The 19,202-nt window shown below is 39.3% G+C and overlaps 1 protein-coding gene across 4 annotated transcripts in view; it reads right to left on the bottom strand.

Moving 5' to 3' along the window:
- Window positions 1–19,202, bottom strand: part of LOC129440061 (actin-binding protein WASF3) — a 54,691-nt gene that overhangs the window by 15,806 nt on the left and 19,683 nt on the right. For 2 of the 4 annotated variants that reach the window (XM_055199118.2, XM_055199146.2), the window contains exons 2-3: window positions 9,512–9,656; window positions 6,463–6,597 (exon numbers count right to left, since the gene is read on the bottom strand). In XM_055199118.2, the coding sequence (XP_055055093.2) occupies window positions 6,463–6,597; window positions 9,512–9,644 (268 nt within the window). In that variant the 5' untranslated portion in view covers window positions 9,645–9,656. Of the gene's footprint in view, window positions 1–6,462; window positions 6,598–9,511; window positions 9,704–19,202 lie in introns of all 4 variants that reach the window. The other 2 variants (XM_055199135.2, XM_055199126.2) reach the window with 2 other exon arrangements.

The following is a 19,202-nucleotide window of genomic DNA, read 5'->3' as shown; positions in this document are numbered from 1 at the left end:
CAGCATCTAGTGGTGAGGTTGCAAATTGCAACCAACGGCTCAGTCCACTGCCCAACCTTCGCTTTTGAAATGCATAAAGAAGCTACGGTAGCCACCACCAGAAAAACATTTCATCGTCGGAGACAACTTAGTAAAAAGGTTTGTCTGTTAAGGGCTTCTGTAGAAACATGGCGGCACAAAATGGCGACTTCCATGTAAGGGGACCCTCTTTGTATGTAGATAAAAACGTCTCATTCTAAGGTTATAAAAACATAACGGTTCATTTTAAAAGGTCTTTATATACCACTGATAATATAGTTTTGTATATTATTTTGCATTTCTTTCAAGAGATCCTTCTAAAAATGACACACTGCACCTTTAAAATGCTTAACCAAGGCTATCGTGTAACTTTAGAAGGTTTGGAATATAGCACACAAATTATACCGTCTGCTTTTATCACTTTAGAGAATTTTTGTCTTTAGTTTCACTGTATGTTTTCATTGTATCTTAAGACACTGAATGAAAATGTATTTCATAGCAACAGAATAATGGAAGCATGCCATGCTTTGAGACTGAATACTTTATTTATAGGGGACTTCAATGATAGACATGTTTGGGGACTGTCTGTCACCAAGGGGGCGGGGTTTGTTTTGATGTAGAGAACGACTGACTTCCTCGATCACTGTAATTATGTACGCCACATGAGAACAGTCAAAATATTAAAGCACCGACTGTGCCTCAAGGGAAACTGTATTGCTTTATTGAACTTTAATAATTTAAGACCTAGCATACAACACAAGCCACAAGATCATTCAGTTTTTCAAAGATTTGTTGTAAGCTATGACCCACAATACACTGATGCTGTATTAAACTAACCTTTGTTAGTTCAAATGAACTATGATAAAGCTCTTAGGATGCCAACAAAGAAAATGTACAGTACTGTGCAAAGTCTTAGACCACCATGCTACCATTAGATGTGTTGTTTTTACAATGGTATAGTGATCGTATATAATTATTTCTCAGTCTCTTTTTTAGAATACAACCAGAAAATACAAGAAATGTGTATGTAGTATTAAAACAGTACAGTATAAACGTATAAGCTGAAGTGTCAAGTATTTAGGGTAACTCCCCTTCCACTTGAGCAATAGGAGGTAGCTGCAGGATCTCTTAAAAATCGAATGACTTCAGGACTTTAGTCTCCTCAAAAAGCTCAAGATGTGTTTCATGCCAAGAGAGGTCACACTAAATACTGACCGATGCCTGAAGAAGACATTTAGTTCAGAAAATTGTTTTGTTTTTAATTTTGTGTACATATTTCCTGTATTTTCTGTTTGTATCTTAATAAAAAAAGAGTAAAAAATAAACATGGATGGACATTAAAACTTTGCTAAAACAACAAAGCTGGTGCTGGTGGCATAAGACTTTTTCACAGTACTGTATATGTTTAAAAATAGACTACTATATTTAATCTCTGCTTGAGTTTGTCGATGATCGAAATGTATTTTTGTTCTCAAAAAGGCATCTCCTTTCATTTAGAAGTGATTCATATTCACTCACCTGCATTCAGTTATTGATTCAAAAATGGCTCCTCAGAGATACGAAATATTGAGTCATACTGAAAGCGACTGAGACACTTCCCTCTGATTTATGGTCCGACACAAAGTATATCACATATTGACTTTAAGTTACATTATTTCTCTCTCAGTTTATTTAAAAAAATAGCATTTCACTCAAAAAATGAAAAACTACTATGCATCCATATCCAACTAAACCTATATGCCAGACATTTTGTTCAAATACTGTACAAAAGGTGATTTTTTTGAAAGCATATCTGGGCTGATGTTTTCCATATGATAAATGTGAATAAAAACTGTGGGCTGTATTTAAAAATAATCTCTTTTTTTTAATGTAAGTCATGCAAATTTTAGTCTCAGCCCCAGATGTCACACCCACAGACTACTGGCAGAACGTCTGATGCATATGATCGTTGAATTATAGAGGATTTAACAATCTTTAACAAAGCTGTCTGATTGAAGATGAAAGCTTTCATGTTTCAGGCTTCCCACACCTTAGTTAACTTCAAATTCAAGGACCTTTTAAGGACTTTCCAGGTCCAATACCCTCAAAATCAAGGACTAAATGGCGGGACACATTTCAAGTGAGAGCAAGGTTACATCGTGTTACCTTTTAAGATGCATAGTTACAGTTCCCTTTTGAGGGAACTCGCGCTGCGTCACTGTGGTTACACTTTGGGGACGCCTCCAGGGGTAAGTGCGTCTAAATGTGCATTTCAAATTCAACCAATGGTGAGGCTTAAAGACAAAGTCAGGGTGACGCGGGAGCCAGGAAGTATATCGCTATCTGAAATATTGCCAAAGACAGCATAACAGGGATGCAGGAAGTATCGCAAGGGAGACGCAGCGTCTCTTTCCCTTCTCAAAGGAACAACAGTTACATACGTAACCCGAGACATTTTCATGTGTCAAACACAACTATGCAAAAAAGCATTTTGGTATGAATCAACATTCGCATAGAGAAGATTAAGCATGTAAAGCGATTTGTATGATATTATCCTACACTACACAGGGAATAATATGGATTTTTTTCCAGAAAACTTCTTGCATAAAATAGATTCAAGCACTTTCAATTACCATCTATGTATGTATATTTTCAAAAACTTCCCAGGGCCTTGAATTTTCCCCCCAGATTCACAAACTTTCAAGGATTTCAAGGACCCGTGGGAACCCTGATGTTTGCATCGGTGACAATATGCTTAATCAAGATCGAATAAACGCAGCATGTTAAAAAATATGCAAGGTATTCTAACGTGTTTGCTATTGTTGTTATAAATGTTAGAGACATTCGTAAATGTTGGTTGCACACCGGTCCTTTATTGTGGGGATATCTCCAAGCTCCTAAACATGACACATAGCAAAACACGATTGGTTGCTTTACGTGTCAGTCATATGGCCTCTTGGCGGTCCTTTCATCATTTAAAGCTGCCATGGTTCCCAAACCTTCAGTAGGAAGACTGTGAGAATTTGGAACAATGTGATGATGAGTAAATGAAAACACAATCTTCATTTTTGTGTAAATTATTGGTCGAAATTTTAATTTAAGTCTCTAAACGCCCTCTTTGTGTACATCATGTCTGTTTGAGAGCAGAATGACTCTTTTTTAGGTTTGGATAGCTGGTTATAAATTAATAATTTGAATGGATCCTAAGAGGGGGATGGGGTGATATATTTTGGATCAGACAAGGCCATGGATGCCAACATTACCCACTGCGTACAGACACACACACAGACACTTTCTGTGAAATGTATTAATATTCAAAGACCATCTCTATTCCATTTCCTCTCTCTTCTATGCAGCATGCATGGCCTTCAGATCACTATTAAGTCACGTTAGAGAGCTATAAACATAAAAAAAACACATGCCGTGCATTCCCAGCAGACTTCGGGATGGCATCGCTTACTGGAGAGAATCGGGGGTTATGGAAAGCTTGGACTTTAAAAGAAACATTGATGATTCTTCTCATTCAGTGAGGGGTCATAAGGGAGCTGGTGCATATTAAACCCTCTTAACCTGCTTTCCAGTTATCGATCGCAGCTGGGTTGAATGTTTTAAATAGATAAGGATGGCATTAGATGCTTAAAAAGTAACAAGGCCCTAATATTAGTTTCCTTATATTGTGGACAGGATATTTACAGATATAAATCTATTCTTTGAGTTGAGCGATTAAACACACAGCCTGACATCTGAGAGCCGTACAGAGCTCTTCTGTCAGTTTCACGGATTGAGACACGAGTGTGTGCCCTTAGGCGTTGGATCTTTGTACTTCACAGAGAGAAGAGCAAAAAGAAATTGAAAGAGTTGATCAGACATTAGAGGAAGTGAGGGAAGAGCCTATGGACACAGTCTGATGTCTTTTTCTTTCAAAGTGCAGAGAAAGGCTAAAAGGCTAAAAGAATATCGCAGTAAAGGACAGCATTTAAAGGCAAACTGTTTCTTGCTCATCACTTCAGCTAACATCCTGATAAGACCAGATGACCTGAAGATAAGGTTTAAAGTAATCAGATGACGTTGCTAAAAACAACATTATTTTGTATATTTGGTGTAATGCAAAGGGTTTACGGCGCAAAGTGTTGTTTTCGTCAACGATGACGATAATGAAATTATTTTGTTGACACACCTTTTTTATGACGATAACGCGACGATGATTAGCTAAAAATGGCTCTAAGGTGACGGAAACATGACGAGACGCTTTCGAGTTTTCGTTGACGAGACGAAACGAAATTATAAGTCTGAAGTTCACAATGCATGTCAATGCATGTCATTTCTGCCTATTTTGTGTGAAATCTGTCTGTTTTTAGCTAAAAAGTATCAGCAATGCTGCCGATCCTATCCTTGTTTTGGGTACACCCGCCACGCCATGCCGCGCACCAGATTTCACACAAAAACAACACACCCGCGGCTGTGGCGAGTTCGAAGGACCATGGCGGTGACGCAAATAAACGGAAACAACGAGAATTTTTATGGACATACTTTCAGTATAATCCATCAGAAAGAAAAACGGAATGCATATTGGGAGACGACAGTAAATGTGGCCACAAACAAGCGGCACCTGAAGGCTCATCACGCTGACATTTTTTTTAAAGGTAACTAACAAGTAGGGATGCACCGAATCCAGATTTTTAGGTTCGGCCGAATCCCGAATCCATCGTTTAAGATTCGGCCGAATCCGAAACCGAATACCGAATCCTACTCGCATCCTTATTCCAACACAGTAAAACACATTAATGAAGTAAAAAATGTCCACAGCAGTGTATTTTTCATTTTATTTAATTTAAACTGTACATTATGCCAGGATGACAAGTTGGAAAAACTATTTTGACAATTACCATAAGCCTATGCATAATGAAAGCGATGCGTTGCGACACGCTCGTTTTTCCAATAAGCAAGCAGCTCCGCGCTGAAAACTATATTTAACTTTGAGTGAGAAGCTCCGCTCGTCAATGTCAGTCTTCACACGGCCGTCCAATTACACTGGAGGAGGGGCAGGACATTACCACAGCAACCAACCGGCTCACAGCTAAAGCATCACTGCTACCAAGCGCTCGGCTGAAAAACAGCTGGCATTTTGGGGTCCTCAAGGCGTTTTCAGCCGTGTTTAAAAGTTTTGGTGTGTCCAGCTGACCGAAAGAAAAAGCTCATCTCCACGTCAGCACCCGATGTGTGTAATCAACGGCTGCATGACGTCGACCAGCGTAGCGCAAGCCTAGGGTTCGGTTCGGTGGAAAAAAAATCTAGGATTCGGCCGAACCCGAACCCCGCCAAAAAGCCCAGTATTCGGCCGAATCCGAAACCGAATCCTGGATTCGGTGCATCCCTAGTTTTCATCGACTAAAACTTGACTAAAACCTTTGTGTGTTTTCGTTGACTAAAACTATCAAGTTTATAAGTGACTTAAATGTGACTAAAACTAAAAAGCATTTTTGTCCAAAAGACTAAGACTAAAACAAAAAGGGCTGCCAAAAACAACACTGGTTTATGGTAAAAAAAAACACATTTTCCACATACCGTATATTATTGTTGCTCCTCTATGTCCTGCCTTTCTAAAATGTGCAGATTTATACAAAACTCATCGCTCTGAAAAGCGCGGTGTGCTCCGATTGGCCAGCTATCCAGTGCATTGTGACTGGCCGAAAACCTTAAAGATGTGACGGAAATTTTACATCCCTTACCATATTTGGAATATCAGCTCCCAAAGCACGTTGTTTCCATGACATGACGGCAACAATACTACGACGAGAATAAAACTTACGGTAAGACAAATGCCGATCGTACAGTCGATATTTTTCACAGCTATTTCATGTACTACGGCTTTTGATCAGTAAGTCCTTATCGTTCTGAAATCACTGTTAGTTTTTGTCGTTTATAACATGCATTTGAAACAGCAACACTCGTCAAACACAATCATTATACATATTCTTTATTATCATGAAAATACAGGAAAAGGTCTGAAGGACAGCAATATAAATATATCCTTAAGACATTTCCTGCAGCTGCGTGTCATATCTGCGCGTGTATGGTTCTTCGTCTGCAGCGCATATTGAGTTTCTGCACGAGAGCGCCCTCTGGCTTTTGGATGTAGCGGCATTTCACCGTAATTCATTGAGATGCATAGCAAGCATCATCGAGCGATATATCTGTGCACCCCTAACTTACGCCTTCTTTCTTTACATTTGGGCGGTGTTATGCAAATCTTCACACACAGTGATGTAAATATGTGGGGCCGTGTCTGAATGAGACATTTTAGGATGCCGTGAATAAGCCTTCACAAAGAATGTTTCTTTGGGTTTAAGACTTTAATCTTTGCGACTTTATGGATCTTCTAAATGCATGAGCAGCTTTTAACACTCCAAAGACAAAGAAAAACGTGAAAATGCATCATATGACCCTTTTAATGTTTGATGTTACCTTCTTCCACAGTGGAGTCTAGCTGGGTGACTTTGATAGCCAGCAGGTCCACTCTCTCCTGTAGGTTATTCATGCGGATATAGAAGCTGTTGGCTTCATTAAACAGCTCCCCGAAGATGTCCTCTGCATGCCGACCTGTACGACAGAAGGAAAGAAATAGATGTGATGCAGATGCACAGAGGACAGAACATGACAGGATGTAAGGGTCTTCAGATATAATGCAAAGGCCACATCTAGGTACAAAGATCTCATTTGATTAATCAGCATATCATGTAATAAATTCAGTTAAATCTTTTAATTTTACTGACTGACAGCCCTAATGGATTACATGCTGACCCTGCAGTTATGCACATTGAGTTCTCTTTGCTTTTTATTACATTTCACGCTATTTAGAGTCTCTTACCACATGTTGAAATTTTTAGGATGGCCTATGGCACAATGCAAAGTCTCAAGACCACTTCATTCCAATTATCCCTAGTTCACTGATATCAGTGATGACCCACAGACTTGTTGTGAAAAAGTATTAATCTGTGCTATCAGTACACCATCAGAACACATTTTAAGCATGGCTGGAAACATTGTTACCCAAAAAGGGTTCCTCACTTGAACCGTGTGTTGTTTTACGAATGGAAGTGCTACAATAAACACACACATACAGTAGGCGCCGATCCTGTGGGTGCTCCGGGGCTCGCCTCGAGCACCCACCCAAATGGCCAACCACATATGTATATACCGGATTTTCTGGACTATAAGTCGCTCCGGAGTATAAGTCGCATCAGTCCAAAAATGCGCCATGAAGAGGAAAAAACATATATAAGTCGCACTGGACTATAAGTCGCATTTATTTAGAAATGATTATTCTTTATGGGGGCATTTTGTTTGTTAAGTCTTTCTCCGTTGTCTTTAAGTTAATGTTTCAGTCAACAGTTTTTTCAGGGGTAGGCTACAGGAGCAACATATAGCGCCATCTTATGGCTGTAGACGGTAATCTTTTCTTTTGGTTCATGTTAGTCAGTATGAATTAATTTTGACATATAAGTCGCACCTGACTATAAGTCGCAGGACCAGCAAACTATGAAAAAAAGTGCGACTTATAGTCCAGAAAATACGGTATAATATATATATATATATATATATATATATCAGGGCTCGAAATTGCGACCATTTTGGTCGCATATGCGACCGAAATTTAATCTGTGCGACCTTAAAATATATTTGGGAGCATTTGTGCGACTGCCCATTTTGTTGTGACGCGAGTTGATTGTGATCCTGCGTGCTGGCGCTGTCCCAGGTTCAGTGTTCTCTCCAACGATACATAACCAATCAAATTTCACCATTAAGTTCTTGCGTTTAATGAAGACCGCAGATTGGCTAATATGAGCGTCAGTCATTCCTTGTTGCCGTGGAGCGCGGAAATGTGGAAAGACGAACGCGTCGCGAGCATGACGAGAGCGAGCCGATTACAGCCAAGGTTCTTAATGTATTTTATGACGACGATCCGGATTCAAATGTAACTCCACCACCGGAAAATACGAGTTGACGTTAAACCTTTCAGAGTGGCTTAAAGATTTCGAGTGTCTTCGCTATGAAAATGTAACTTACTGTGTTTACTGTAAATCCTGTAAAACGGCGTTAATGGCGGAATCAAAACATTTTAAGCGCCAGACGTACCTTGCTTAAACATGGCGAAAGTGCCAAAAACACAAGACGTGTCATGACAAATGTGTTTATTATTGATGGAGACACCGACCTCCTGTCTGTCAAAGTGTGTTTGATGGTGTATGTGCGCATGCGCTGGTGAATGGACATTCGACAAATATCCTTGTGGTCCATGTTGCTGTGGAATACGACAATGCTGATGGTATGTTTTTATTGTATTTTTTAAAACATTGCCTATTTAGTAGTAAAAGCATCCTGGTAATGCAGTTATCAATACCAATATATTAGCCTTCTATATTAGGGTCACTTTTGTAATGTCACAATTAATCAGTGTTTTACGTGTTTGCTAGATTTTCTATGTAATCTTAATCATGTTACCTGTAATTGTTAAATTATTATTGCTGCTATACTATTTCAACAGCATTTGGTATTAATTTAGGAATTTATGCAGCAAAAAATAAAATAAAATAGAAGACCAACTTTTAAATGCTGGCCATAGGATGTGTAAAGCCCGGTGGTGGTGTTTTATTTTTAATAAAATAAATCTATTAACATTTACATTGTAGTTGTGGTGCTTTTAAATTTTTGGATAAATGCGCCAAAATTTTTGCTGGTGCTCCTAACTCTTTAAAGTTGGGAGCACCAGTGCTACCAAATAAAAAAGTTAATTTTGAGCCCTGTGTATATATATATATATATATATATATATATATATATATATATATATATATATATATATATATATATATAAGCCTATATGCATTAACTCTTTCCCCACCAGCATTTTTCATGATTTTCAAAAAAGTTTAATGCCTTCTAGAAAATGCTCCTTTTTAAATATATAAACATACAATTAATGAAATAAAAGAACAGACCCTCTGCTTTCAAACAAAAAAAATCTGTTTCATCCTACCTTCATGTGTTCTGTTTTTATCACCTCTCAAATATGTGTAGGTTTTATCAAAAACACTACATTTTGAGCAAAAAGCTGAGATAATTCAATTTTTGTGAAGGACTTTTGATAGAGATCAGATGCAGAGCGATCTTTAAAACAAACACGGACATACAGCTGTTTGCCCTAGGGCAATACTTCTGGGTTTTATAAGTTGCAAAATACCTGGTGGATAATAGCGGTATTGCAGATTGACGAGATAACTCGTCAATGGCGGGGAAAGAGTTAATGCACATGTGCACATACGTGAATACACCCATGCGCGCCCACACACACCCACATTCTATAACCACCGCGGTAAATTGGTTCATTTCCATTGTGTTGGTAAAATACTGCCACTGTAACAGGCCTATACAACAGCATAAAAAGGATAACTTATTTCAAAGGGTAAACACATAAAAAGAGAAAATAACTAAAAACAATAAAAGTGCCACTGACTCAGGCCTCCTAGCTGTTTGATGATGGCCGCCAGGGTGCTGTTGGTGACACACTCCAGCTCACTGGGCACTCCATCAGGCAGAGCTCCTCGACACAGATGCTTGGGTTCAATACTTCTCTTCACCAGCGGCATGACTGAATACTGCTGTAAAGGACAGAGAGAGACAAATTAAATACCAACCTGCTGCGAGCCTGGTAAAACAGACAAAAACACAATTAATAAACAAAATTTGCACACGTTACATTTTCAGAGTGTCCTTTTTACTATATTTATTTCACATTATTTTTTAACATTCCAGCAGTCACTATAGGGCCTTTTACACCTGGTCACTTCTCTGGTCAGATATATAGATACACTTGTCTTCTATTTCCATGCAAAATGCATATAACCTATTCATAACCTGATCCCTGAGTAAATAATGTGGTAATTTTGATATTTGGCTGGAGTATCCCAAGCAAGAAGGTGACCCTTGACAACAAAACCAGTCATAAGTCTTAAGGGTATACAGTGGCAAAAACAAGTAAAAAAGTATGTGGACCTTTTGGAATTACAGTGGCCACAAATAGCATGTGAACCCCTATGAATAAACTGGTTTTCTACTGTGATTTGCCATAAAATGTGATCTGATCCTCATCTAGGTCACAACAATAGACAAACACAATGCGCATAAGGTGACAACACACAAATAATTCTAGTTTCTTGTGTCTTTTTTGAGAACCCCCATTAAACATGCATAGTGCTGGAGGAAAATGTAAGTGAACCCTTGGATTTACCAGCTTGTTGAGCCTCATTTGGCAGCAAATACTTCAAGCAAGCGCTTTCAGTAGTTCTAAATCAGACCTGCGCAGCTTTGACTAGGCCACTCCAAATGGCGCATTTTGTTTTTCTTAAGCCAGTCTGTAGTGGATTTACTACAATGCTTAAGGTCATTGTCCTGTTGCATCAACTAACTTCTACTGAGCTTCAACTGGTGGACAGCCACCCTGACATTATCCTGTAAAATTTTATTCACTTAATTCATTTTACCCTCGGTGATGGCAAGTGGTCCAGGCCATGAGGCAGCAAAGCAAGCCCAAATCATGATGTTCCCTCCACCATACTTCACTGTTGGGATGGTGTTTTGATGTTGGTAAGCTGTGCCCATTTTGCGCCATAACATTTTTCCCAAAAAATTCAACTTTTGTTTCATCAATCCATAAAATATTTTCCCAGTAGCACTGGGGTTTGCCAAGGTGCTCTTTTGCAAACTTCAGGCTCACAGCAATGTTTTTCGGGAGAGCAGCGGCTTCCTCCGTGGTGTAGTGTCATAGCAGTGTTTCCCATACATAGGCTTTACTTGGGCGGTGTGCCCAGGTAAATTGCGACCCGCCCAGGTAAAAAAAATCACTTTACGAATTTCCGTATTTTCTGAACTCGACTGGATGACCCGTGTTTTGGAGAGAGCGAGAGAGAGAGAGAGCGAGAGAGAGCGCGAGCGAGAGAGAGCGCGCGCGAGAGATAGAAAGGTGGGGGCCGGGTGACCGCGTGAAGATGATGCACGCGTCATAAACTCATCATCCAGCGCGGCAAACTGGATTAACTGCAGCACATACTGAGGTAAGTGAGCAGCCAGGGAACTACACTGCGACCAAAATGGTCGCATATGCTTATGTGCATATGTGTTTATAGCATCCAAGTTGGCTTCATTTTGCGTGCAAGCAAGCGTTCACGTGCTCTCTGTTTCTCAATGAATTGGGTGCGACGCGAAGCAACCTCAGTGTCAGATTGTATCCTTTCATGTTTCTGAACTTGAGCAGAGTTTTACCATTAGAGGTCTTTCTTCACTGAGGACTAGAGGCTGACATTTTTTCGGGAATCCCACGGGTCACGGGATTCCCGTGGGATTCCTGCAGGATGGGAGTCATCTTTGATATTAATCACGGGATTTGGACGGTACAGGATAAATTGTTAACGGGAGCAGACGGGAGCGGGAATCAACCAATAGCAAAGACGACAAAAAAAGAAAAAAGTAAATGCACCATTTTGTAGTTTCCTTTTAATACGCCTACAATGTAACGCAATTAAAAAATAACTACACGTCCCAGAAGCCATCAGTTCTTTTTGCCACGCCTTCCCACCGGAATTCAAAGAGCAGTGATGGAGGGAGCTAACAGCGGCGGAGAAGTCGATGTGGCAAAAAATGATTTACAGCGCAAAGTCAAAAGTAATGACATGTCTATTAAGTTCACAGAACTGGTCGGAAAGTCTGAAATATTAATTAAGTTTATGAGAGTAGAATGCGACGGTGATAGCACGGTGTACGCTGCTTGTAAGACATGCTTAGTCTTAGTCAAGTACACAAGTGATTCAGGGACGAGCGGTCTGAAGAGGCACACTTGCAAGGCAAATTCGGGAAAGAATCAGCCAAGCATCGCTTCGTTCATCAAGCGAAAATTGCCGTCAGGTGTCAAGTCTCGTCTGACCGACAAAATTGCTCGCATGTGCAGCCAAGATCTCCGACCCTTTGCTGTGGTAGAGGGGAAAGGCTTTACCAACGTAGCACAGGAGCTGCTCGACATTGGAGCCAAATATGGAAGTAACGTGCAGGTGGAAGACGTACTGCCATCTGCACGCACAGTTTCCCGTCACGTAGAAGGGGAGTATGAGAAAATAAAACTGCTGGTCATGGGGGAGCTCCGTCAGGTATGTCACTCTGCACTATTTTTATTCTTAAATTGTACCTCTCACGCAGTAGTCTGTGATCTATAGATTCTAAACCCTATAACGTCACACCAGATTTTCCTTACAATTTTTAAACGCCATAATATCTCCATATTCTTAACTGGTAATCTTTTTTACATGTAAGATATTTTGTGGCTCATTAAAAATATAATTCTTCCTTTCATGCAGACTAGAGACCATGCTGTAACCACAGACCTTTGGACAGAGGAAAGGACCAACACACACTACATCACCGTTACAGTGCATTACATCCTTGATTGGAAGATGGTAAACCGGATTCTGGCCACAAGAGAGATGGAAGGTGTTAAATCCAGTGACCACATCAGAAGGACTGTGGAAAGAATCCTTCAGGTCTGTCTGTCTCTCAGATCAGATCATCTTTATCCACAAGGCATATGTAATTAATATTGCTAATTAATGATAAAAATGGGAAAAGTATGAGAACAGAGTGCAACAGTAACAACAACAAAAAACATATTTACAAGAAAAATTATACAATAAGAGAAATATATCAATACATATAACAGTAGCCATGTGTGTGTCACTGTCCCTTACTGTACTGCACAGTGCACACATCAGTTTGTTGCAGGCAGCTGCATTTGCTGCTCTCTGTGTCGGAGGCATTTTTACTTTTTTGATAATTAAGGAAAACGTTTCATAAAAATTTCAAACTTTTAAAAATAGTTTTCATATTTTCATATCTTAGTGTCCTCCTGTGCTGATATGCATTAAGCATATGTGAAAACACTGTATGTTTTGTCCTAATATAGTTATAAACATTTATTAAAAAGTTCTCTGTTCATTTGCAAGACCGTAAGTCAATCTGTTTTGATGCTCTTATATCTGGGCTTCTTTTTGCAAAGCTTTTGTGTTAGTCTTTTTCTAATCTTTTTTTTTTTACTTCACACAGGAATTTGGCATCCTGAGCAACAACACCGCTTTTGTAACGGATAATGGCTCAAATGTGGTTGCAGCATTCAAGGATTATGTCCGACTCTCCTGTGCTGGCCATAATATTAACTTGTCTTATTTGACAACTTGGACGAGAACAACCCAGTGCACAGCAACATCATCAAGCTGTTTAAGGACACAAAGACCCTTGTCACACACTTCAAAAGAGCAGGGTAAAATAGCATACAATGTTATGTCTTCCTGGTAAAGCTGCTTATATAATTTGAAAGAAATTAAAGTGAAATAAATAAAAAGAAGCTACTGTAACTTATACCTGCACTGGTCTTTGTTTTTTTTACTCAATTTTAAATAAATCTCTTTTTTTAAATAAATGTTGTTTTCCCAAAAGAGAGGCCAATGAATTTAAATTTATGTCACCATAACATCCATTTTTCTTGTGCAATCTCTTTATATTTTAGGTTGCAAAAAGCACTGGACCAGTCACTGAAGCAATCTGTGGAGACGAGGTGGAATACCAGACTAGCAATGCTCCAATCTGTTAATGATGCTCTGGGATCTGGGAAGCTGCATGACATCTTGCTTCGCCGAAACGAGCTCCGTTACCTCAACAACATAGACTGTGAACTTCTTGAAGACATCATCCAACTCCTGAAACCTTTCGATGAGGCTACCAGGCATCTCTCCACTGATCAGACACCTACCCTTCACCTTGTCCTCCCGACCAAGGCTACTCTACTGAGGGGTTTGTCGATCCAGGATGGAGACAGTGTGATTGTAAAAGAGGTAATACAATACATTTCTGATTTTCATTTAGTTGGTGGTCATTCAAGTAGCAAACATACCGTATTTTCCGGACTATAAGTCGCCCTTTTTTTCATAGTTTGGCTGGTCCTGCGACTGATAGTCAGGTGGTGCGACTTATGTGTCAAAATTAAGTCATACTGACTTACATGAACCAAAAGAAAACATTACCATCTACAGCCATGAGAGGGCTCTATATGTTGCTCCTGTAGCCTACCCCTGTTAACTGAAACATTAACTTAAAGACAATGGAGAAAGACTTAACAAACAAAATGCCCCCAAAAAGAATAATAATTTTCTTAATAAATGCGACTTATTGTCCAGTGCGACTTGTATATGTTTTTTTCCTGTTCATGATGCATTTTTGACTAATGCGACTTATACTCCGGAGCAACTTATAGTCCGGAAAATACAGTAAGCACAGTGCAATGATGTTGCATGTATCGTCATGCTCCTCCTCCCCTAGCTGAAAGGGAAGTTAGCCCAGGCAGTGGAGATGAAATTCAAAGTCCACCTGTACCATAAGGTAGCCACAGCTCTCTCTCCTAGCCTGAGGAGTTTCTTAAGGAAAACTCTCAACGGTCAAGAGTATGAGGAGGTCATCAGCACCCTGACAGCACTCACAGAAACAGCAGGGACAGAGGAGAGAGTGACAGGCCTTGTGGATGTGGACAAAGAGGGTGAATAACACTAGCATCAACAGCATTTGCAGAGCAAATGACAAAATTTATTTTCATTTATTTAGAGTGACACACACATACAGGACAGGTGTGAGGATTACCTTATAGGTAATGTTTAATATAGGTGTGTTAGACAATTGAGTATGTTAGACTACAAAGAACTAGATTGAAAATGACAATGTTCTATAAGAATCTGTCTTTTTTCCTGAAGATCCACCCCCAGAGCTAGGAGCTACGGAGGTGCATAACTTCTTTGCAAGTTGTGTAGAAGAGGAGGAGAGGAAGGAGGACAGTGGTGATATGGAGTCAAATGGTCGCCATTTGGTGCTGCAATACATGAGTGACACTAAATTGACACGTTTCCAGTGTCTTCTTGACTTCTGGCGGGAGATGTCAGGTGGGCTCGTACCAGTTGCCAAGAGGCTGCTAGCTATCCCCGCAACAAGTACTCCTTCTGAGCGTAGCTTCAGTGTTGCGGGAAGACTGATAGAGGAGAGGCGTTCTACCCTCAATCCAGAAAATGTAGATGCACTTTTGTTCCTACACAGCAACATATAACTAAGATGGACTCATTATGCAAGAGCATAATTAATGAAAATCGTTAACATGTTATTAAAAAAAACTATAAATGTGTAAAATGCAGCTTTATGTGCTGTTTGGGTTTATTAAACTATTGTAGACATGGAGTGAACTATGTACTGTTTTTCTTTTATTTGCTGTATTCCATTTTCTGGAGAAAATCTAGAAACCGGCTCAGCAGCTGGTCCAAAACAGGATGGAGAGCAGATTAAATCAAATTCTATGTATGAACTAAACACTAGTTGAAGAAAAAAAATATATGGGAGCGGTACAGGAGCGGGAGTCAGTTTAAACAGGAGCGGGATGGGAGTGGGAGTCAATTTACCAGGAGCGGGATGGGATGGGATTATTTTTTAAACTTTGTTCTGGGAGTGGGACGGGACAAGATTTATTTCTATGGGAGTGGGACGGGACAGGAGTGAAAATCCACTCCCGTGTCATCCTCTACTGAGGACGCGGGACCCGTACGGTTCCGGGTTTATATTTTAAATGGTCAGCCGGGTCGGTCCTAGTTCATTACTTCGGGTCCCAAGTCTGATTAATATTGTGTGTAAAACCCGAGTCGATCGGAGAACGGCCGCTAGCGCAAAGCTCGAGTGCTGTTTTAGCGTGTCTCCGGTTTCTTTGGCGATAACAGCTGGCTCCTGTCACGACCACGCGCCGCTTCATTTTTTCTTTATCCCATTTTTTTATAATCTTACAATTAATAGACCATATCTTTACTAAAATCTAAACAGTTTGCACAGAGATTGTAGCAAAAAACAGTGCTAATACTGAATGAGCAAAGGTCTAGCTGACTCAGGATATAAAAAACGCAAAGCTGTAATGTAAAGTCTGTCATCGGGACAGCAAGTAGACTTTTAAATCTGAAATAATGAGTGGATTAAGCTTTTTTTAATCGGCAAAAGAGAAAGAAAGCAGAAGCAGTAAAAGTGCCTATCTTATAGAAATTATTACCATTATAACATCAGTCACATTTATAATCTATAAACCTGCACTGTCTATTAATATACTGTACATAGTATTGTATATAATTGAGTTTGATAAAAGGGGTCATCAAATTGCTTCATATATCAGTGCAAAAACAAAGTGTTTTCGTGGTGCTTTAACAAACAGTGTTAGCTTTGTTTATGGCAAAGAAAGTTTGGGGTGGTTAGATTAATGAACTATAATGTGAAATTAATATTAATGTTTAATAAATCAAAGTATTGTGTTGTGTCACACATTATTAGTTCTTTGTCACATGTATAGTAGACCATTTTTTGTCGGTGGATATAATGATTGCCCTTTTCACGAGCTACCACCACAAGTAAATTTCAGATCTGTGGGAAACACTGCATAGACATGTGCCTGTCCAAAGACTTGCGTATGGTAGACTCAGGAAGAGAGCTGTGTGCCCGTTCCAATGATGTCTTCATGCCTTTAGCTGTTACTGGGTTCTTCTTTACTTCATTGAGTATTCTGCATGGTGTCGTAGGAGTCATCTTGACTGTGCGCCCACTTCTAGGAGTGTAGCTACAGTATTTAACTGTCTCCATTTATAGACAATTTGTCTAAGTGTAGACTGATGGAGGTCTAAACATTTTGAGATTGTTTTGTATCCCTTTTCAGCCTTATGGAGTGCAACATCTCTTGATCAGATATCTTTATAAGAGCACGGTTCAGAACAGCTGATGCTTCTTAAGGACAGCAATCTTAAAATGTGTGAGTGTCTTAATATCAATCAAAGTTGCACTTAACCACACATTTAAACTCATTTTATTAATTGGACTCCAGTTTGCCAGCTTCTGACAAAAAAAGCTTTCAATAAAGTAATTAGTCCATGGGCTCACTTACATTTTCCTCCAGCACTTTGAATGTTTAATGGGTGTTTCCAAAAAAGACACAAGAAACTGGAATTATTTATGTCTTGTGAGCTTATGCACATCGTGTTTGTTTATTGTTGTGACCTAGAAGAGGATCAGAAGATAACATTTTATGGCAAATCACTGTAGAAAACCAGTTCATTCCTAGGGGTTCACATACTTTTTCTTGCCACTGTATATCGTTTTCTGAATAAATTTGTCATAAAATGTGATCTGATCTTCATCGAAGACAAGGGTATTGACAAACATAATGTGTCTATGCTCTGCATAGGAAGAACACGCTTATGTGAGCCATGCCTCGCCAAAAAGAGCTTTCAGAGGAGCTACAATCAAGAACTGTTGATTTACAAAAAGCTGTAAAGGGTTATAAAGTTATTTTAAAGACTTTCGAAATTCACCAGTGTACAATTAGGCAAACAATCTAGAAATGGATATGCATTGGGACTGTTGCTACTCTACCAAGAAGTGGGCACCCAGTCAAAATGACACTAAAGAGCACAACGAAGACTCATCAATAAGGTAAAGAAACAACCCAGAGTGACAGCCAAAGATTTGAAGGCATCATTGGAACTTGACATCTCTCTGTTCATGAGTCTACAATAGAAAGTAAGCATGTGACGTCACCTTCGGCAAAAGTGATTGCGGTTACGCCCACTGAGTGGCAAAATGTCTGAGCGACAACATTAGCATAGTGTGAAAAATGTGGATTCAAAAATGGATTCATTCAACAAATGGATTCCATACTGCAAAAAAAACACTCAAATGAGAAGTAAATGAGTAGCCATTTTTCAGGTATGTAAAATTTTGGGATAAAAATCCTATAAAAAATACACTAATGAATACTCTTATTCTGTGTAATTGCAAAGTTTTGTCAGTGCGCCTGCATTAAAAAACATTCATTATGATGAGCCTTGTGTTCTACAAAGGTGGGATGGTTTAACAGTGTTAGGCAAGACAAACATATAAGTCAAGAAAAGCAATTTCTGGCCATATGCCAATGAAGGAATGAAGGAAGCCACTGCTTACAAAAAAGAAAATTGCTGCAAGTTTGCAAAAAAGCACATTGACACTCCACATCGGTATTGGCAAAATGTTTTGTGGACTGATGAAACTAAGAACTATTTGGAAAAACACACAGCACTAAATCTGCCGTAGAAAGGGCATGGCATATCATCATAAAAACATCAACCCAACTGTAAAGTATGGTGAAGGAAAAATCATGATTTGGGCCTGCTTTGCTGCATCAGGTCCTGATTTGCTTGCAATCATTGAGGGGAATTCCCAAGTATATCAGACAATTCTTCAGGATAATGTAAGAATGTCTGTACGTCAGCTAAACCTGTGTAGAAGGTGGGTGATGCAACAGGACAATGACACAAAACACGAGAGCAAGTCCACAACAGAATGGCTTCAGAAAAACAAAATCCATCTTTTAGAGTGACCAAGTCAGAGCCCAGACCTCAACCCAATAGAGATGCTATGGATTGACTTGAAGAGGGCCATACACATGAGATGTCTAAAGAATATGACAGAGCTAAAGCAGTTCTGCCAGGAAGAATGGGCTAAAAAATCCTCCTCAATGACGTGCAGGTCTGATTCACAGCTACAGGAAGCGCCTGGTTGAGGTTATTGCTGCCAAGAGGGGTCAACCAGTTATTATTCTACACACATTATGTTTGCCAGTACCCTTGACTTAGTTGAAGATCAGATCACACTTTATGACAAATTTATAAAAAAAAACATGAAATTTCAAAAGGTTCAAATACTTTTTCTTGCTACTGTATTAATAGCCAGCGGTCTAACTCCAAGCACATGTTTTATTAAAAAAATGATTTATTATTAAATTATTATGATACATTTCCAGAGTCATATACCATACAGGGCGTTCAAAAAGAACCACAGGTACAATAAACATCTAACGAGAAAGCAGAGTTATGAGCTACCGTATAATTTCATGAGACATAAAATAAACATCCTTCTCACTACACAACTGAAAGCCACGCTTGGAAGTCATGGCACATTTACTATCATATTTCTCAAAAGCTACAGTGCAAGAAAGCATCTTTCAAAATGACAAATAAATGACAAATGATGTAAGGTTAAAAGCTTTTATAATGACCCTTTAAATCAGC

Source organism: Misgurnus anguillicaudatus, chromosome 21 (assembly GCF_027580225.2).
Source record: "Misgurnus anguillicaudatus chromosome 21, ASM2758022v2, whole genome shotgun sequence".
NCBI lineage: Eukaryota > Metazoa > Chordata > Actinopteri > Cypriniformes > Cobitidae > Misgurnus > Misgurnus anguillicaudatus.
This window is presented reverse-complemented; position numbering and strand designations above follow the sequence as displayed.